Below are 20,679 nucleotides of genomic sequence, written 5' to 3' on the forward strand. Positions count from 1 at the left end.
CCGTATGTTCTGCCAGCTTTGCTGCCTCTGACGGCGCCTCAAGTTTTTTTTTTACATTTCATTAGTTTTTTTTTTCTTTATAGCCAGACAAGATCGTTGCCGGCGTTTGTTTTGCTTTCTGTTTTAACGCTTTTATTTTGCTTGCGTTTTTGTTGGCTTTTGGCAGCACGTGTGACTGAGAGTTAGCACTGTGTGTATGTGCTGTGCTTTTAGTTCTATTATGTTTGCTTAATCTGTAGCTTTTGGTGGGCAGAGGCGTGGAAAAGGGGGGTTGTCCACCAGTAAATACCTTTAACTAATTATTTAGGAAACAATTGGAGAGCTTTACAATTGTTTGACATTTGTAATAAATTTTTACATTTTTTCGAAACTCTTTTTTGAAACTTAGCTTTACTACCAATATTTTTCGATTAAAACAAATTGAAAGTTGAAAGTTGATAAACTCCCCCCACAAAAATTATTGACTACGGCCCCAGTTGTTTGGAGCTGGCATGTTTGAAGCTTTTTCGTTGTGGCGTGATACTTTTTGTCTGAGCTTAATGTGATAATATTAATCTCAGAATAATAAAAATGTTATTAATATGGGATAATGTGGGAAATTGTGGGAAATGGTCAAGGAACGTAGAGAGTAACATGGTAATTCTACATTTTAAATGGTTCTGTTCTGATGGTAAACAAATTTTAACTTTATAGTAATACTATCCTTACCTTGAGTAAGATTTAAAAAATAAAATAAGCTGCATTTTAAAAGCTACATTTATTGTCCAGACGACAACAACTGTACGATAAGATAAGTTTACATTTTTGCTACTTGAATCACTTGTTGCGGCATCACTGATAAGCAAGCAGACCTAATTCGCGTGGCTGTAGGCTTTCCTGATTCCTATCGCTATAATTCTGCTCTTATCATGCCCCCAAAAAATTTTTACCCACACTCGAAGAATTGCTTTTTATATAGTTGACCTTGTTATCAAGTCTGCAATTGGAACTACAATTGATGAATATGAATTGCTTGCGAATATCTTGATGAGGTATGTGTGAATACCTTTGAATCTGAAACGAACGTTACTAACTAAGTTTAGTAACTAGTTTGTTTATAAATGGAAATAAAGTAAGGATCACTTATTCTAGTATTGATAAAACCATTATTATACAAAGAGATATAGAAGTGGCTCCATGTTACCTGGACTAACCAAAAAACAATTAGCTATTCGTTTTCCTCTCCACTTGGGATTTTCGCGACCAGTCAGCAAGGATGTCATATTTCTAACTGCGAGTCTTGCCCATTTGGATTTCCCAGCGGCACTTAACGACGTTGGAAATCCCAACGAAACTTAAGAGTACCGGCCAGATTTTGGCGCCAAAAAAGGCGGTAATACCCGGGATTCAACAATTGTAAACAAACGCTTGCGCGGATGCGACTTGGCTCTTCCCTTGGATTTTTCGCAGGAGCGTCTTGGGTCCTTCGAGTTTGGAGCTTCGTCGTGTTGCCAGAGCTACCAAACCGAGTGGAGTGCCGAGTTTTTCCGCTCGAGCGCCTTGGGAATAGTAGACTCTGTGAAAATGGGACTGGCAAATCAGAAACTCGCAGACGCTCGTGGCAAACGGTTGATTTTTTCTCGTGGCTCCGAAAAGGCAAAATAGTATTCAACCTGAAATCCAGAGTTGTAGTTGGGGACTCTTTTTGGTCAAAATACAAGGAGGAGAGAAATAGAAAATAATAAAGGGGGCACCGCCGTTAACGCACACGCAACCGAAGCCATAAAGGGGCTAAACATATAAATTTGTGTAGTAAAAGTGAAGAAAGCGAAAGAATCAAAGTGGAATAATAGCGAGTGTTTTTCGGTTTGTGTGTGTGTGTGATTCCTAGTGTGTCTGTTGCTGTTGCCAATGAAAATGCAAATTGTTGGTAACAAATATTGGTAAAATGCGGAGGCCGTAGGAATTTGTGCAATGAGAGTGCGAAGTGAAGGAGCCCGAAACTATGCAGCTAAAAACCCGCCATCCTGCCCCGCATCGAATCAATAATAATACAATAACCCAAACGTATTACACGGATAATGGCAGCATAAACCAGTTAACATCCGACAGTGTTTCCGCCTAACCATCGAGCACCTAGCTCCTCCCCCCCTGCCACCACCAACCCTTCGAAAATCCCCATGATCAGCACAGGATTGCGGAGCAGTAACTAGCGAGGGATACCACGATGTCGCAGCCGCGCGGAGGGCGTGGCGGTGGGCGTGGCGGCGGAGTGGGCCGCAAAACCCCATCCTCGCTGACCGGCCCGCCGGATGAGTCGGCCACGCCCAGCGAACGGGCTACGCCCGCCAGCAAAGCAGACTCCGATCCCAAGGACGACAGCTCGAGCAATGGCGACAAGAAGGACATGGATCTCTTTCCAGCGCCAAAGCCGCCGAGTGCCGGCGCCTCCATTCGGGACACGGCGAACAAGGTGCTCGGATTGGCCATGAAAAGCGAGTGGACGCCCATCGAGGCGGAGCTCAAGAAGCTGGAGAAGTATGTGGCCAATGTGGGCGAGGATGGCAATCACATACCCCTGGCCGGCGTTCACGACATGGTGAGTACTGTACAGTGAAGTGCCGCGAGGCGGGCTTTCCGGCTCATTTGACTCGTTTTGTAAAATCAATTGCGAGCCAAAGCGGGAATAGGAAGCGAAATAAATACAGGAACAGGTCCGACACTGAGCGAAAAATGTGGAAAATTAAATATATACCTAAAGAAGAATTAGCAATAGTTTAAATTATGTTATTGTAATCTTTAAAACTATAGTTTCTTAGGATCTTTTAAATTTATCAGTGCTGTTTATTTTATTATTTCCTTTAGTTCTTGTGTAATATTTCGCTGAGTGTATGCGATGTATAAACGTCGCCCTTATCAACGTCGGCGGCATTTTCCCATTTCTGGTTGTTTACCAGCCAAAATAACGACACAGGAACTGGAGGAACACCATGTATTGGCCAGAAAACAGAGGCTAGCAAGGAAAAGCGCCCGAAAAACAGAGAACAGCGAACGTTATTTGATAGCGCGGCCCAAATGTTTTGGCTGCCAAGGCGATGGCTTTGGTGGCATTCGGTTTTGGAGCTCCAAGTTCCTGGAGCGTCCTGCCACAAGTTGCGCCGACTACCCTTTGGGTGTAGCCCCCCCATCCGACCGATAAACTCATAAAACATCGAAGAATTGAAACGCTTCGATTTCAATTTACCATAAACGCTATGAAACGGAGAAGTCGTTGACATAAAATTAACGTTGCACCGCTAATGAAATGCGGGGAGGTGTGCGGCGAAAGGGTTGAAACTTCCTTTCTTTTACTTTTTTTCTTTCTTTTTGGGTGGTACTATATATCCCAACTAGATGTGCAGGTTGTCTGGCAGAGTAGACTTACGACGAGACGATATTTGCATAAATATAGCTTGGAGTTGTGCTATTTTTGCCTTGATTATTTCCGCTCCTCCAGAACGGAGGTCCTTATTCGGTTCTTGACTTGATGGGTTTGTTCTTGATTTCGTTTTAATTACGAGCGAACGAGCTTATAATAAAGAAAAACCAGCTTATTAGCCAAACGATTCTAATGCAATAATGATGAATTTAAATGGCTTGTCAATGAGGTCAGGTCAACTACTTATATTGGTACATATATTTAAAATACTATATATTGGTACTAAGTTATTGTGTTTAAAATATACATATATTAATATTGTTTTATTCCCTCCTTAAGCTTGACTAATCCCCGTCCATTTCCATTGCAGAATACCGGCATGACGCCGCTGATGTACGCAACCAAGGACAATAAGACGGCCATAATGGATCGCATGATTGAGCTGGGCGCCGATGTGGGAGCCCGCAATAATGTGAGTCTTGAGCGGGAATAGGGCAGGAATAATTTAAAGCACCTTAGCCAACTCCCCACGGTGTTGGTGCCAAATATAAAAGCGGCCCAGCTGTTTAAGCCAACGGCGGCGGCAAAAGCCGCTAAAAATGTGTCAAATCAATAAAAACCGCATTAATTAAATCTCGAGCGGGGGCGTCGGTGGGTAAACCCGTGCACCCACTTCTACGCACGATTCTCACACGCCGCCCACCACCGTCAATACTTCAATTCGGCAATAACTCCCTGCCTCAATGGGTCAACTTGGCAGGACTTGGCCAATGGGTAGTTCACTTCATTTGACTCCAGTTGAGTCAAGTTTTCCAGCACGAATGGGAATTTCCATTTTCAAGAAAAAGAAATACCAACAAAATGCTTTTATTTTCATTTTATAACTGCGGTTTGCGTTGGCAACTAACAGTTTAAAGTGGGCTAACAAAAAATTGTGAATTCTTAATTATAGAATATTAATTATAATTGTTTTTAAGTGGCTTAAAGTTCGAGTTTAACTTTTGATTTGACTCAACAAAGGATTTTTCCCATAGAGTAGAGATGTAAGGTCATCGCTGATGACTTTACTGATTTCCCCAGCAATTTACCATCGTTATTATGGCCAATTCTTGTTTTTGATGTCAGCAAGTGAAGTGAGCCAAGTTGGCCAAGTTGCTAACAATTGGTCGAATTCGCCGACCAGCTTGCTTTGCATGCCGCAATTACTTAGCACATTTCATTTGAAGCCGCTTTCTTGGCTGCCCATTCACATGTCCTTACGTATACGCAACGTACTTTATTTCGGGGCTAGCGGCGATAAAAATCCTTGACCTAATTACAAAATAATTGTTGCCAAAGCAGTGCAGACGTGGCGTATTGAATTACCAAAACAAACACAGAAAGTTCAATTTTCCCACCCCCCTTGGAATTTTCCCACAAAAAATTAAAGAGTAGGTAGGGAAAATGTTAAAGGTAAATTTGCACATGAATGTAATAAAACATTAACTAGCCGGGAGTTACAAGCTAAGCATGAAAATAAAACACTCGATAAGATTTTATATGAGTACAATAATTTATTTTTGTTTTAACAGGACATTCATTACAAAGATTTTGACATTAAAATGATACTACAACTAAAAACCACATATAAATTAGTATATATTATATTTAATATAAACATCCCCTTTTTGCTACCTAATTAATTATAATAATTATTCATTTTAAAACTGTTCCATTTGGATGATTGTTCCCTGTTGTTCTTTAACTAATTAAATATTATGATATCATTTTCGTGAGTTTATATAAAGCGCACCTTTTTGAAAACCATTACCTCATCTGTATAATTACTCTTTTGTTTTTATAAAACAAATGTCACTTCGTGACCAAATCGGATAATTTCCCATGCACTGGCCAAATGAATTAAAAACTGGGCTCGTGGCCGAGAGAAATGTTTATTGCATTTACAATTCGCAACTTATCTAACTGTCAGGTCCGGTCCAAAGTAATACCCAAGCAACACGACAGGACCAGGACCTTTATGACCATTATAAAGGATACTCGACTCGTATGATGTAACGCCGTGGTAATTAACATTTTTAACTTTTCAACTCCAAGGTGGCAGACTGCTTTTTTTCGGCACTCGACTTGGAGGCGTGTTCGCAACACCTCTTTGCAACTTAAAAGCCAATTAATCAAGCACATGACTCCGATGTACGCCCAGTTGGCCAAAAACTCCACTTGACCTTTCGAGTGTGGCCCAAACCGGAGACCTCGAAGTCGGCCCCGACTTCCGCTACATTTTTATGGCCAGCGGCGTCATTAATATGCAATTTTAATTAAATTCAAGTGGAATTCTTCACGCAGTGCCCTCTGCATATGTGTGTGGCGATGACAGCGTGAACTAAAATGTGGAATAAAAACGCCAATTCATTTGTCAAGTTGCCTCAGTGCGTGAGTGAAGTAATCTGCCCCATCCACGCAAATAAAAAGAAAAGCAAATTAATTCACTTCATTAGAAAGTGGTGCACATGCAAGAAGGGGTAGGGATTAAGCCAAATGAGCACCGTAATGAGGACTTGCAATTATGCCAACGAAGGTGTGTGACATCGCCAGAAAAATGACTTCACTTCCATGAGGCACACTCCTCGAAAATCCTATCCCCCAGTATCTCTGGGCCGTAAAAAACACCCACGAAACTGGGTCGACTTCGTACACCCTTATCCAACAACCTTATCCCTTTTCCATTTGGCAGGGCAAAAATGTGCTGGAAAATTTGCGCTTCCGTTTTGGTTTTGTTTCCGGTTTTTCCTTTCGCCCAGCCAAGCAAACACAAGCACAAACACACGAGACTCGAAAACGAACTCGAACCGGGCTCAAAAGTATGCAAAACAGAGCGTGAAATATTATCTGTCTACCTTGGACCCCAATGCAACCCCAAACCGCCAAGTGGGCTGAAAGTTTACTTTGCTTTTTCTTGCGGGCCAACGTCTTGGATGGGCTTTCTGGACATGTGTCAAAGCCGTCGACTCCGAGCGCCAACTTGCGTTGTATGCAAATTAGCAGCAGCTGCGGCCAGAAATAGTCGCAAATAAACCGCAGGGAACTCGAATTTCACACGGCACGAAGCCCACACACACTAACTGAGGTGGGAAAGTTTGAAATTCCCATTTGGATTCTAGGAATTCTAAAAAATCAGGCTAAAATTTCTAGTAAAGTTTTCGTTTATGATTCAGAAGGTATAAATATAGAAGTATTATCCTTATTTTTTAACATATAGTCTACACTAAGTATTATTTTGCTTCCCCTGTTTTTATTAGCTAGAAATTAGTATCCTTTTATGCTGAATTTTATAGACCCTTTCTGCACTTACCAACCTGATGACAGGGCCAAAAGCACCCATACATATATGTATGCGAAACCAGTTCACTTCCGTTTGGGGGCTAAGAACTGTGGGGAGGCTTAGTTATAAATTAGAGCCATGGCCCGAGGTCCGAGCATACGGGGCGTATGTGTAACACGTTGCGTTATGGCTTATTATATAAGCCAATAAATATGGGCAAATGCCCCCGATTCCTATGTGACTCACTTCACTATAAGCACTCCATGTCAGACGTTATCTTAAAGCACTTTTCGTTACGTTTCGGTCATTTGCTCAGGGTCATATTTTCCGAGCCGCATTGTTTTATATTTCTTTTCGGGTTTTCCTGGTTTTCACCATTGATGCAGTTTTTGCATGTGAGTTTGCGGCTGGGCTGTGGCCATTAAGAAAACGCCGTCCGTAAGTGAAAGTCCGCATGCAAGATTGTGGCTTAAGTAATCAACCAACCACTCCCTTTTGCCCCTTTTAGCCGCATGCAAAACCGACTGACTTTGACCCATTGAACTGACCCAGCTCTTTTGGTGTGGGCGTCAGTTTCCTGCCAATGAATTGCAATTGATTTCCTTTGCTCTTCGCTTCTCTTCTCTTTTCAGGATAATTATAATGTGCTACACATTGCCGCAATGTATTCGCGTGAGGATGTCGTCAAATTGTTGCTAACAAAACGCGGCGTGGATCCCTTCTCCACCGGTGGCGTGAGTATTCCAATTGCTTTATATACTACATATATACGTATGCGCCCCAAGAAAGTGTTTCCCCAATAGTTGAGGTAGCGACACGTCAGGCGACACACTCAATACTCGAGTTCCTACTTTTGAGTCTATGAAATCGCTGCATACCTTGGGGCTGCTGTCAGCCCGATTTGCAGGCAATTTGCGGCCATTAGACGCATACTTCACCTGGCTTCGAAAGAGCAGAAAAAAACCTATCCAAAGGTCAGAGCCATGCGGAGATGCAACTTCGAGGCTCGCATGTTGCATGTTACTTTGGCGGAACCAGCAATTAACTGGCGACAAGGTTAAGATGGTAATGTCTAGGGCCCGCTTAAGAACACTTTAGGAACCAGTCCTCTGGCCTGAAAACAAATTTAAAGTAACCCTAGGTTTCAGCAAGAACTTTACTCATCAGATTTAAAAGAAATTAAAGCTTAGATACCGTCATTAAAATTGAAATTTAACATTTTGCATGATTCCCAAATCTGACTTTTGTTTAAATACTACAATGTTTAAGTATTAAAGTCTGAGCAAGATTAGTGACACCATCTACCCATTGTCCGAAATCATAAAGCGTTAACCATCACTGCTACCATATACAATGCATTTTGGCTCTCACAGGAAACATTTTTAACAAAATATATGATGATCACATCGTTAAGCATTTTGGCAATTATTTCTCCAAGTTTATTTCTCGTGTTGGCATTAATTTGCTTTTCTTTATTTTTTCTCGGTTTTCGAGACTTGGTGATTTAGGGGGCGTGAGCTTTGCCGAAATTACTGATGGTTATCAGAAGAGAGCTCTAAGCACGGGTGGGAGCGAGAGGGGTGGAGCTGCGGAAGCGAGACAGACAGATGCAAACTTTTGTTTTAGCAACAGCCAAGTTTGAAGTGTTCCGTTAGCGTGTGTGCGTGGCAAAAGGACTCCACATCCACAACCGACACCTGCCCCATGTTGCCTACACCTGCTGCTCGACCACCCGTCCCCCACCATCCCATTCATACACCTCTCTCACTCACTCCCACTGCGGCTGTCGGTGGGAGTTCTTTATTATGCTTTTTTTCGGGCTGTCAATCTGTGATATGAGCGGGAGAGGCCAAAAAAGAAAAATGACACGAAATGTGCTTATAAACGCAAAAACGAGCCACTTGCCTATTCAGTAGCAAATGGAATTTTGAAGCGAATAGGAACCAGTTTGCCAGTTTTTGAGGTGCCAACATTAACCACACAGTAGGGCAAATAGCTGCAAATTAATTTCGGTTAGAAAAAAAGTGTAACGCCAATAATACATAAGTGCGTTTGCAATGTGTGCATAGTTTAATGGAAGACTTAATTGAATTTTTCCCATTTCAGTCGCGTTCGCAAACTGCGGTGCATTTGGTGTCCAGTCGACAAACCGGAACTGCAACCAATATCCTTCGCGCTCTGCTCGCAGCAGCGGGCAAGGATATTCGCTTGAAAGCGGACGGCGTAAGTGTTACCATGTGTGCTTGTGAGTGAGTGTGCCAGTGTGGCTGTGTGTGTGGGACGGAGAGCCACAAGTGTTGGCCGCCCAATTGATGCCGCTTTATCTCCACTAGTTATGATAGCTTAGCCCCCCAAATGCAAGCCGATGTGAAGTCAAGTACTCTCGACAGCGGTGCCAGGCGGTGCCAACGTAAACAAAGACTTAATAAAAATCACCAAAAAATATATATACATTACAATAATGGCAACAACAAAATCGAGAGGAGTTAGTAACATAAAGCAAACAAAATATGTGGAAAAATCGATATGCAAAACGGCTCGCGGTAAATGCATTTCGACTGGCTGTAAATCAGAAAAGGCCCAAAAAAGTTAATGCGGCTGTTACACTGCAAGAAATAATATAGGTCATGCTTGAGTCAATTTTAGCTTATAATTTGTGATACTTTTAATGAATTTTGTTTATTTTATTACAATTTATATTTGGATTAGGCTTAATGAAACAAAAACACATAATCTAGAGACAGCAATAAAGTATGGGATCTGCAACACATCTTTTTCTACTCTGTATCAATAAGTAGCTCTCACCCCAGTGGGTAGGCTCCAGTGAGCTTTGAATTACCATCAAAGCAGTTGTCTCCGTCTGATGAACTTGCAGGGGCTAACCGAGCTCCAGATCCCCTTTTCGAGCCCCCCTAGGAAATCTGAACAGAAATGCGGAACTATTTGTCGCATCACGTGCCCCGGGTGAAAATGCACAGGCGATATTTCCATTACGCACGCGAAGGAAGCGCATAAATTTCCGACGAATTGCTTTCAAGCGATTGTATGGATTTGGGGTATATGTGGGCTGATTGAGGGAATCCCGGTGCCACCGATTGATTGTCTAGACAAAATGGGTAACCCAACTCGATTTGTGCCTCGAGGCTGCGGCAAATGGCAAACAGCAACTTGATTTAAATCAATTAGAGGGAGGTGGAATGGCACTGTCAGGCGAAATTAGTCGGATGAAGTATTTAGCTTTCGATGGCATTCAGTTCGATTCGTTTCGATTCGCTTTTCTTTTTTTTTTCTGCACGCATTTCCGGTGTGCATGTACATACACATGTATATATATACGTGTGTGTGGATAGTACTGTAGGTTTCCCCCGCGAGGGCGCTCAACTCGTTGCCAACAACAAACAAATATAACAAAGCGAGGAAAACTCTACCGAAAAAAGGGGGTCAAGTCGCTGTACAACTTGATTTACTCGCCTTTCCTGGCAGATAGGGATAATGGCTCCCCGTCACGCCCCCTCTTACAACCCGCCCCGAAAGCTAGTTGGCTGCAAGTTGGAGCGCCAAAGTTGCGAACTTGGCTAAAAATAGCGAAACATGTTGCCGTTAACACTTGAGGCTCGAATTGGCTAATTGGATATTTATGATTATATGTTCGCGAGTGTGAATGGATGTGTGTTCGCTGTCCTTATCTTAATTATATTTTATACTATATATATAACCTATCTCCAACCTAGCGTGGCAAAATACCATTGCTCCTGGCCGTGGAGTCGGGCAACCAGTCCATGTGCAGGGAGCTCCTGGCTGCACAAACAGCAGAGCAGCTCAAGGTAAGTAATCTGTGAACTAACAGTTAAAACCTTAAAGTCTAGTTAATAAAGATATAAAAAGAAATATGTCAACAGTATTAGCCATAAAAAGCAAACGTAAATTTCTTATACCATCTACGCACTTAACTGATTTCCTTACTAGGACCAAGAAATTGTTGATTTTATAATCGCCACGATAGTGCCAATCAAACTGTCCATCTGAGCTGTCGGAAAATGTCCACAAGGTTTTTTAAGCCTTGAACTGTCCAATAAGCAAGCGTGTAAATAAATCAAAAAATGCAAATTTACCCTGCTCACCTGTGCGTACAGGTGCATTGCAAGTGCAACAGTGCGCGACATTGGCAAAGTTTGCGCAATTTTCAATCAGAAGTTGAAGTGCAACACACCAAGAGCAGTGCGTGTTGATTAAATTAACCAAAGGGCTACGGCTCGCTTTAGGCCAAGGGTTCAAGCCCAAGTTAAAGTTAAAGTTGCGCCTGACTTTGGCCGCTGGTTGAGCACGCAATCAGCCGGCAAAACAGCCGTAAACTGGGTCAAAACTGAGGCGAAAACGCAGCTAAGATGGGAAGGGAATCTGATTTGCATAGCCCAAAATAAAATGTAGAAAGTGAAATGCAGCATGAAACACTAAAGAAAAACTTAAGTAAATTATTTAAATATATTTCAAAAAGTAACAGCTATGAAGCTCTAGCTCTATCCATTTAGTTAGGACTTATGATTAAAATTTTTGAAATAGTAAACTGAATTAATGACTTTTCAATCCTATTAAAACATTTTTGTAAAGTGCACCTTTTCATTTTAAATTTTGGATTTATTTTATCGCAGGCAACGACGGCCAATGGAGACACGGCCTTGCATTTGGCCGCCAGACGGCGGGACGTGGACATGGTCCGCATCCTGGTCGATTACGGAACGAATGTGGACACGCAGAATGGGGAGGGCCAGACGCCACTTCATATCGCGGCGGCCGAAGGCGATGAGGCTCTACTCAAGTACTTCTATGGCGTGCGCGCCTCAGCGTCCATTGCGGACAATCAAGGTGAGGCTGTGGGAATGTGGAGCAAGGAGAAGCATGTTGCAAATCGTGTTTGACCTTGGTATTACAAAATAAAAATCATGAAATTTTCACTTCTCAATAGAAGCTAGTTATTTTAAAGAGGAGGTATAAAGCTTACGTTTGTGGCGCCCCCGGGTGGACCGAGCTCCAAACATACGAAATATTTATTTGAATTTATTTATATATTTATAATCCCCTCTAGATCGCACTCCGATGCACTTGGCCGCCGAGAATGGGCACGCGCACGTCATCGAGATACTGGCCGACAAGTTCAAGGCGAGCATCTTCGAGCGCACCAAGGATGGCAGCACGCTGATGCACATTGCGTCACTCAACGGTCATGCTGAGTGCGCCACGATGCTCTTCAAGAAGGGCGTCTATCTCCATATGCCCAACAAGGATGGAGCCCGGAGTATTCACACCGCCGCCGCCTATGGTCACACGGGGATTATCAACACTCTGCTACAGAAGGGCGAGAAAGTGGATGTGACCACCAATGTAAGTGGAATTCCCTATTTCGGGTGAATCTTATTAATTGCACTATCTTCGCAGGATAACTACACCGCACTTCACATAGCCGTGGAATCGGCCAAGCCCGCCGTTGTGGAAACTCTGCTGGGATTTGGAGCAGATGTTCATGTCCGTGGAGGAAAACTACGTGAGACCCCGCTGCACATTGCGGCGCGAGTGAAGGATGGCGATAGGTGTGCCCTCATGCTGCTGAAATCGGGAGCCAGTCCAAATTTGACCACGGATGACTGTCTGACCCCCGTGCATGTGGCGGCGCGTCATGGCAATCTGGCCACGTTGATGCAACTCCTCGAGGACGAAGGGGATCCGCTGTACAAATCGAATGTGAGTAGATTATAAGAATAGAGTGATATACGCTTGAATTAAAACTTAAAATTTATAGACTGGAGAGACACCCCTGCACATGGCATGTCGAGCTTGCCATCCGGATATTGTGCGCCATCTCATCGAGACGGTGAAGGAGAAACACGGTCCGGATAAGGCCACCACCTATATAAACTCGGTAAACGAGGACGGCGCCACGGCGTTGCATTACACCTGCCAAATCACCAAGGAGGAGGTTAAGATTCCCGAATCCGACAAGCAGATCGTTCGCATGCTCCTCGAAAATGGTGCGGATGTCACGTTGCAAACGAAAACTGCATTGGAGACCGCTTTCCACTACTGCGCCGTGGCCGGAAACAATGATGTGCTGATGGAGATGATCTCACACATGAATCCCACAGACATACAAAAGGCCATGAACCGGCAATCATCGGTGGGCTGGACTCCACTGCTGATTGCTTGCCATCGGGGGCACATGGAGCTGGTCAATAATCTACTGGCGAATCACGCTCGAGTGGATGTTTTCGATACGGAAGGAAGGTCTGCCTTGCATTTGGCTGCTGAGCGAGGATACCTGCATGTGTGTGATGCCCTGCTGACCAATAAGGCTTTCATTAACTCCAAGTCCCGTGTGGGACGCACTGCACTCCATTTGGCAGCCATGAATGGATTTACGCATCTGGTGAAATTCCTGATCAAGGATCACAATGCGGTTATCGATATTCTAACGTTGAGAAAGCAAACGCCGCTCCATTTGGCGGCAGCCAGCGGGCAGATGGAAGTCTGCCAGCTGCTCCTCGAGCTGGGCGCCAATATCGATGCGACGGACGATCTGGGTCAGAAGCCCATCCACGTCGCCGCCCAGAACAACTACTCTGAAGTGGCCAAACTCTTCCTGCAGCAGCATCCGTCCCTGGTGAATGCCACCAGCAAGGATGGCAACACTTGTGCCCATATTGCCGCCATGCAGGGATCCGTCAAGGTGATCGAGGAGCTCATGAAGTTCGATCGATCGGGTGTGATTTCGGCGCGAAATAAACTCACGGATGCCACGCCCCTTCAGCTGGCCGCCGAGGGCGGACATGCGGATGTGGTGAAGGCTCTAGTAAGAGCTGGTGCCTCCTGCACCGAGGAGAACAAGGCGGGATTCACCGCCGTTCATCTGGCGGCACAAAATGGACATGGCCAGGTCTTGGATGTGCTGAAAAGCACAAACTCCCTAAGGATCAATAGCAAAAAGTTGGGTCTGACGCCGCTCCATGTGGCTGCCTATTACGGACAGGCGGATACCGTGCGGGAATTGCTGACCAGTGTTCCCGCCACCGTCAAGTCGGAAACTCCAACGGGACAAAGCTTATTTGGGGATCTGGGCACGGAGTCCGGAATGACACCACTGCACTTGGCGGCCTTTTCCGGCAACGAGAACGTGGTGCGACTACTCCTCAACTCCGCGGGTGTTCAAGTGGATGCGGCGACCATCGAGAACGTAAGATTACCTGGACATCTCACCTGTTCAGAAAGCATTAACACAACAATTGATTCTACAGGGCTATAATCCACTCCATTTGGCTTGCTTCGGTGGTCACATGTCAGTGGTCGGTTTGCTCCTAAGTCGGTCGGCGGAACTCCTCCAATCGCAGGATCGTAACGGCAGGACGGGCCTGCATATCGCCGCCATGCATGGCCACATCCAGATGGTGGAGATTCTGCTCGGCCAGGGCGCGGAGATCAACGCAACCGATCGGAACGGTTGGACGCCACTGCATTGTGCTGCCAAAGCTGGCCACTTGGAGGTGGTGAAGTTGCTGTGCGAGGCGGGTGCCTCGCCAAAATCGGAGACCAACTACGGTTGCGCCGCCATTTGGTTCGCTGCCTCCGAGGGACACAACGAGGTCCTACGGTATCTGATGAACAAGGAGCACGACACCTACGGCCTGATGGAGGACAAGCGATTCGTGTACAACCTGATGGTAGTGTCCAAGAACCACAACAACAAGCCCATCCAGGAGTTCGTCCTGGTATCACCAGCACCCGTGGATACGGCTGCCAAGCTGTCCAACATCTACATAGTTCTCTCGACGAAGGTGATTTAGCTAAAGGATCTCTATGCACTTATTTTCTAATGAGAAAACTAAAACATATTGATCTCTTTAGGAAAAAGAGCGCGCCAAGGATCTGGTAGCAGCTGGCAAACAGTGCGAGGCAATGGCCACGGAGCTCTTGGCCCTGGCAGCTGGCTCAGATTCCGCCGGAAAGATCCTTCAAGCCACCGATAAGCGAAACGTGGAGTTTCTCGACGTCCTCATTGAAAATGAGCAGAAGGAAGTGATTGCCCACACGGTGGTTCAGCGATACTTGCAAGTGTGTGATATTATTAACTAGCTTAAATCTTAACTTATTGAGATTCTGATATGGATCCTTCTTCCCATTTTTAGGAACTCTGGCACGGCTCACTGACGTGGGCATCCTGGAAGATCCTTCTGCTGCTCGTGGCCTTCATAGTCTGCCCACCAGTGTGGATTGGATTCACATTCCCCATGGGTCACAAGTTCAACAAGGTGCCCATCATCAAATTCATGTCGTACCTAACCTCTCACATTTACCTCATGATCCACCTGAGCATCGTGGGCATAACGCCCATTTACCCAGTGCTCCGATTGAGTTTGGTGCCCTACTGGTACGAGGTGGGTCTTCTCATCTGGCTGAGTGGACTGCTCCTCTTCGAGCTGACGAATCCGTCGGATAAGTCGGGACTGGGATCGATAAAGGTGCTCGTGCTGCTGCTCGGCATGGCCGGAGTGGGTGTCCATGTGTCGGCATTCCTATTCGTCTCCAAGGAGTACTGGCCAACTTTGGTGTATTGTCGAAATCAGTGCTTTGCGCTGGCCTTCCTGCTGGCCTGTGTGCAGATCCTCGACTTTTTGTCCTTCCACCACCTCTTCGGTCCCTGGGCCATCATCATTGGGGATCTGCTGAAGGATCTGGCCCGGTTTTTGGCCGTCCTGGCCATCTTTGTGTTTGGCTTTTCCATGCACATTGTGGCATTAAATCAGAGCTTTGCCAACTTTTCACCAGAGGATCTGCGCAGCTTTGAGAAGAAGAATCGAAATAGAGGCTACTTCAGTGACGGTAAGTCAAAACGTTTGCTTTGCTTTCTCCAGTATACTTTTCGAATTCTTGTTTCGAACTTTTTGTTTTCATTTGGAATGTTTTTGCAAACTTCCTCTTTTGAACGTTCAATGTGTCTTGATAAGTATCTGTGTCTGCCTTGAATGAAAAGCCATCTAATCAATGTGTGCTCGATGTTTCACATAAGTAAAATAAAGCAAAAAAGAACCAACTACAACCACATAATACAACAATTGCATGCTCAACAAGTACAAACAACCCGAACCTCCAACCTTGATGTCGTAATCCCCGTCCACCCCTCCACCAAATGACCTCCACTAATAATGTTCTCCCTCTGATCTTAACCCCCAACTGAAAATCTTAACTGAATTATCCGAATGGAACAGATGACATGCCCACCCCTCGTCCTCCGCCGGTGGAGAATTATGTCGATAGTCGCTTCAGCGAATTCCGACGAAAGCACAAGGACGACCGTAAGTCTCCTACCATCCACAACTACCACCCCTTTGTACCCCCGCATTTGCATGGCCCCCCTTTCCGGCGGCTGCCCCGCCCCTTAACCCAACAATGCCGGAATCCAACCCGTTGCGTTGCCGCCTTCGATGTTGTGCGTAAAGTGTTAATGTCGTTTGTTTTCCAGTTCCCTGGAGGAACATCCACAAGTCCGCACTCGCTGCTCGAAATCCCCTCGCCTTGCTAGTTTCAGTTACTTTCGTTTTGAGGCATGTTCGCGGGAAAAGCCCCTTTCCGCATCCTCGATGTTGTGGATCTGTGTTTATATAGGTATCCATGCGCCAAGCTTTATTACTTAGTTTGGAGTATCGTTTTATACCTTTGTTTGGATCAATTTTAATTTATGTGCATTTATTTTTGTATTTTTGAGTGATAAAGACAAAGAAATTATTTAAAATCAGAATTTTTAACCTTAATTTATTCTCATTTAATTCAATTGCATCTATGATCATAATTTCGAAAAATCCTAGATCTGTTTCCTATTTTAGTTTTTTTACTATATTTCTTATTAGTTTTTTATATTCGGTTTTTTATCGATGTGTAACCAGAGCGATATCCATTAGAACTCTGTACAAACTCAAAATTCCAGTACTGCATGTTGATGTTTTAACCCAGTCAATCCAAACCAAAATCAAACAATCAATCAGCAATATCGATATAACCAATGCCCGCCTGCCTGGGGCTTTCAGCTTGCGCCGCTTGCCCACCACCAAATTCTGCACAATCGAAACAATCGAGACCGATCGAATCGAATCGATAACGAAAAACGATAACGCTACTGATACCGATACCGATTACCGATGCTCGTATTCGTGAGTCATTCGAACCGCTGAGCTGCGAACTGCGAGATGCTGCTTTTGACGTGTTTAACCACTCACCCGCACTCTCCAAAATCCAAATAAACCCACCATAAATATACTCGTTTATGTCAACTTCAAAATAACCAACAAATACCAAGTATTAAACTCGCACACACGCCTGTGCCAAGCCGACAATATATATCCGTATATATACGCTAGCTGCAGCAATCGCAATGCTATAGTTCCGATATCTGATTGTGAGTAACGTTCCGTTCGGACCCATGTTAGGACCCATGACGCCCTTTCTGGCTTTCGAGCGCCTGTTCTTCGCGGTCTTCGGACAGACGACCACCCTGGATATCAATCCCATGCGACACTTGCGTCCCGAGTGGACCGAGGTGCTCTTCAAATTTGTCTTTGGCATCTACTTGTTGGTGTCTGTGGTTGTACTCATTAACCTGCTAATTGCCATGATGTCGGATACTTATCAGCGCATTCAGGTTTGTATTGCCAAGGCCACTAATCAGTATTTTCTCTCTGCTTTCCCTCTTCCCCCGTTTATTTGTTTATATTTTTATTTTCCGGAATGCTATTTCTTTGTGCTTTGATTGTAACAACCCCAAAACTGACCGCTCCAAATTGAACCACAATTGGGCATGAACCGAAACTGGGGGTTGGTCGATCGGACAAATCAACGAAACAAAAAACAAAAAAAAAAAAAACAAAAAAACGAAAACCACAATACCATAATCGAATCAACCAACCCAACCTGGGCGTCCGTTATCTTTTTATTTTTCAAAATAATTTCCACGCCGGCCAATATATGCGTGCTGTCCGGGGGTGTCTATTTGTATCTGTATCCGTATCTGTATCTGGAAATGTATCTATGGGGCTCCGACACAGTGCGCATGCATCCGATTAACTCGTTCGAGTTGTTGTTCTTCGCCGTGTTCGGACAAACGACGACCGAGCAAACGCAAGTTGACAAAATCAAAAATGTAGCCACGCCCACTCAACCGTATTGGGTTGAGTACCTGTTCAAAATTGTCTTTGGCATTTACATGTTGGTGTCGGTGGTTGTGCTCATTAACCTGCTGATTGCTATGATGTCAGACACCTATCAACGCATCCAGGTAGTATTGCTAAATGCGCTTTTATCTAACTCGACTCTATTTATTAACTCGTACTTTAACCATAAGTTAGGTATATCATTCTTATATTGCATTGTGTATTAATCCTTCTCTCTTTCAGCATGAAAAGTAAATTTATATACATATGATATATGCTATACATTATATTTCTTAGATATTTAATAGCGGTAGTTAGGAAGTGAGCTGTTTCGGGAACATATTGAGCAAATAGTTAATTTATCTGGAGAACTTGGCATGCTCTGTAAATCCATCAACTGCCCAGACTTGCATCTTCCAGGTTTTTTCAGGAAAATAATGTTAGCAATCTGAGGGATACAATTTTGTGAAAGTGTATCTCAAAGATGGAAGCCTGCCGCCTTCTAGTGTAGTACAGTGCAGACTAGCTTTAGTGGATTAGCCGCCTTGAAGTGTGCCCTGCTTTTGTGACCAGTGTTGAGCGAGGCCGAGCCAGAAAGTGTTGGTTAACGCATGCTTACAAAACCTTATAAATAGAAATCGTTGCTGCATGTCTATGTGCCTGTGTTTGTCATTGTCTAGGACTTAAGTCTGAAGAGATACACCAATATGGTGGTTAGGTTTTGTATGGTAATTTGTGATTGCCATCCAAAACAGGCCTCTGAATTTGTGTATTTCTATTATTAACAACCTGATTTCTGCAGCTCTTAAGTTACGTATTAACGAAGTAAAAACCTGTAAAATCCGAGGCTTCTGTTCACGAAACTCATCCCGTTTATTCCTTTGTTCTTGTTCTCCCCTATATCATGTCTCATCCATCCAACATCGCGCACCTCGCTAACCAATAATAAACTGAACAAAAAAACCTATGAAATACTAGGCCCAATCCGACATCGAGTGGAAATTTGGCTTGTCCAAGCTTATACGCAATATGCATCGCACCACAACAGCGCCATCGCCGCTTAATTTAGTTACCACCTGGTTTATGTGGATCGTCGAGAAGGTCAAGGTAAAATCTCAGGTGACGAAGGTCGCCTTCCAGCCGCTGTCGCTGTGTGTCTCTCTCTCTCTCTCTATCCGTAAACTATATCCTGTATCTTATACCTGTTTCCATATCTGTTGACTATATAAAGTGCAACTACCAGAACCGATCCTGAACGGGTGTAGCTTACTGACCTTTTCCCCAACCCATTTAAAGCAATTTGGCAACAACCGCAATGAGTTTAAACACCGCGAATGCTTTAAGTGTGTTGCCCACATAAGAAAATCACCTTGGCACCTTGCACTTTCTCTGTATCTTCAAAATAGGAGATCGAAATATAAGTATGTAAATGTTTCGATCCCCTACTGTATGGCACTTTATGTCCAGCACCTGGCACCCGATTGCTTTCGATGTAATGAACATTTGCTGACTGCGTTTATGTTGTGTCTCTTGTCTTGTATGTGATCTATGTCCCGTGTCTAATGCGCCTTGATCTAACCCACAAAACCTGCAAACAAATCCTGCAAACCGCAATTCAAAAAACACGCGCCTCAGGCACGCATGAAGAAAAAGAAGCGTCCAAGTCTGGTTCAGATGATGGGAATACGTCAGGCCAGTCCGCGAACCAAAGCCGGCGCCAAGTGGCTGTCGAAGATCAAGAAAGGTGAGACATGTATGTATCGCTGCTGGGCTACTCCGACCAGGATTCCCATCCTTATCCTGGGAACACAACCCATCCATCCGAGGGGTTTTGTAGCTAACAGCGTGTCAGCCCAAGTGTAACTCCTACCACTCCTCTGACTGTCTTGCTTTCCCTCAACTCAACTCTTTTCTCTGAAACAATTGGCTCGCTCTAGCTCGAAATTCTTTCCTCAACTTTCGCCTTTCCAATGCACAAAGGTAGAAACGCCATGGATCTCTATAAATCCCAAATTATATCATATTGAATTCGAGTTAGAAGTCTTGATTATTGGCGTTTGTACCTCAGTGCATTTTGCTGGATAATGGAACCCAAAAGCTAATGATATTACCTCGAATTCCCAGACTCCGTGGCCCTGTCGCAGGTCCATCTATCGCCTCTGGGATCACAGGCCAGCTTCTCGCAGGCCAATCAGAATCGCATCGAGAACGTGGCCGACTGGGAGGCGATTGCCAAAAAGTACCGGGCACTGGTGGGCGACGAGGAGGGCGGATCGCTCAAGGACTCGGATGCGGAGAGTGGATCGCAGGAGGGCAGCGGAGCACCACAGCCACCGGCACAGGTGGGCAGACGAGCCATCAAGGCCACCCTGGCAAACACTACAAAATAGACACACAGAAACGACACAGAAAAACCAGAAAAACAACTTCGGATGCCTAATTAACCACGTTTTGATTGCAGGTCTAGGCTTCATCTATCTCTTCAAACTATCCTTCCTGACTATCTCTATCTCTTCTCGACTATCCAAGCGTCTGTCCTTCTGTAATTCTAAGATCTAACTCTAAGAAACTCTATCCCTAAGCTGCACCTTGGGTATGGTTTTCTCAGACTCTGGAATCCACTCCTTTTGGGAAAACCAGACAAAAATCCTTAAGCTAAGCCTTCACTTTCTAAACTAATTTTAGCTAGAATATTGAAATTGTTTTGAGTAACCTTTGAAGCGTCAGCTGGTTGTTTATTTTGATATGATTTTCCGTCGGAGTTTTCTACGATTAGA

General features: G+C 44.4%; 1 protein-coding gene across 5 annotated transcripts; it reads left to right on the plus strand.

Moving 5' to 3' along the window:
• The first annotated feature begins 1,597 nt into the window (after positions 1-1,597).
• Positions 1,598-20,458, plus strand: LOC6613473 (serine/threonine-protein phosphatase 6 regulatory ankyrin repeat subunit A). 5 transcript variants are annotated; one of them, XM_032724925.1, is made up of 18 exons: positions 1,606-2,578; positions 3,768-3,869; positions 7,349-7,450; positions 8,823-8,939; positions 10,448-10,540; positions 11,366-11,579; positions 11,800-12,095; positions 12,150-12,452; positions 12,511-13,938; positions 14,000-14,536; positions 14,607-14,813; positions 14,888-15,581; positions 15,968-16,054; positions 17,183-17,394; positions 18,881-19,009; positions 19,538-19,646; positions 20,027-20,244; positions 20,364-20,458. In XM_032724925.1, exons 1-18 carry the CDS (start codon positions 2,207-2,209, stop codon positions 20,367-20,369), a joined length of 5,226 nt encoding a protein of 1,741 aa, XP_032580816.1. In that variant the 5' UTR covers positions 1,606-2,206; the 3' UTR covers positions 20,370-20,458. The 5 variants fall into 5 exon arrangements, with proteins under 5 accessions (XP_032580830.1, XP_032580816.1, XP_032580834.1 ...); XM_032724943.1 differs by lacking the exon at positions 17,183-17,394 and adding an exon at positions 17,798-18,027 and having other exon boundaries at positions 1,607-2,578; positions 20,027-20,386; XM_032724922.1 differs by having other exon boundaries at positions 2,207-2,578; positions 20,027-20,386.
• The last annotated feature ends 221 nt before the right edge of the window (positions 20,459-20,679 follow it).

Source organism: Drosophila sechellia, chromosome 2L, assembly GCF_004382195.2.
Source record: "Drosophila sechellia strain sech25 chromosome 2L, ASM438219v1, whole genome shotgun sequence".
Taxonomy (NCBI): Eukaryota; Metazoa; Arthropoda; class Insecta; order Diptera; family Drosophilidae; genus Drosophila; species Drosophila sechellia.

Bases quoted from the DNA above. Each gene is read 5' to 3' on its own strand.
- LOC6613473 (XM_032724943.1), top strand. From the start codon at position 2,207: ATGTCGCAGCCGCGCGGAGGGCGTGGCGGTGGGCGTGGCGGCGGAGTG. The intron at 12,453-12,510 runs GTGAGTAGATTA...TAAAATTTATAG, and splicing joins ATCCGCTGTACAAATCGAAT to ACTGGAGAGACACCCCTGCA. The intron at 19,010-19,537 runs GTAAAATCTCAG...CACGCGCCTCAG, and splicing joins GGATCGTCGAGAAGGTCAAG to GCACGCATGAAGAAAAAGAA.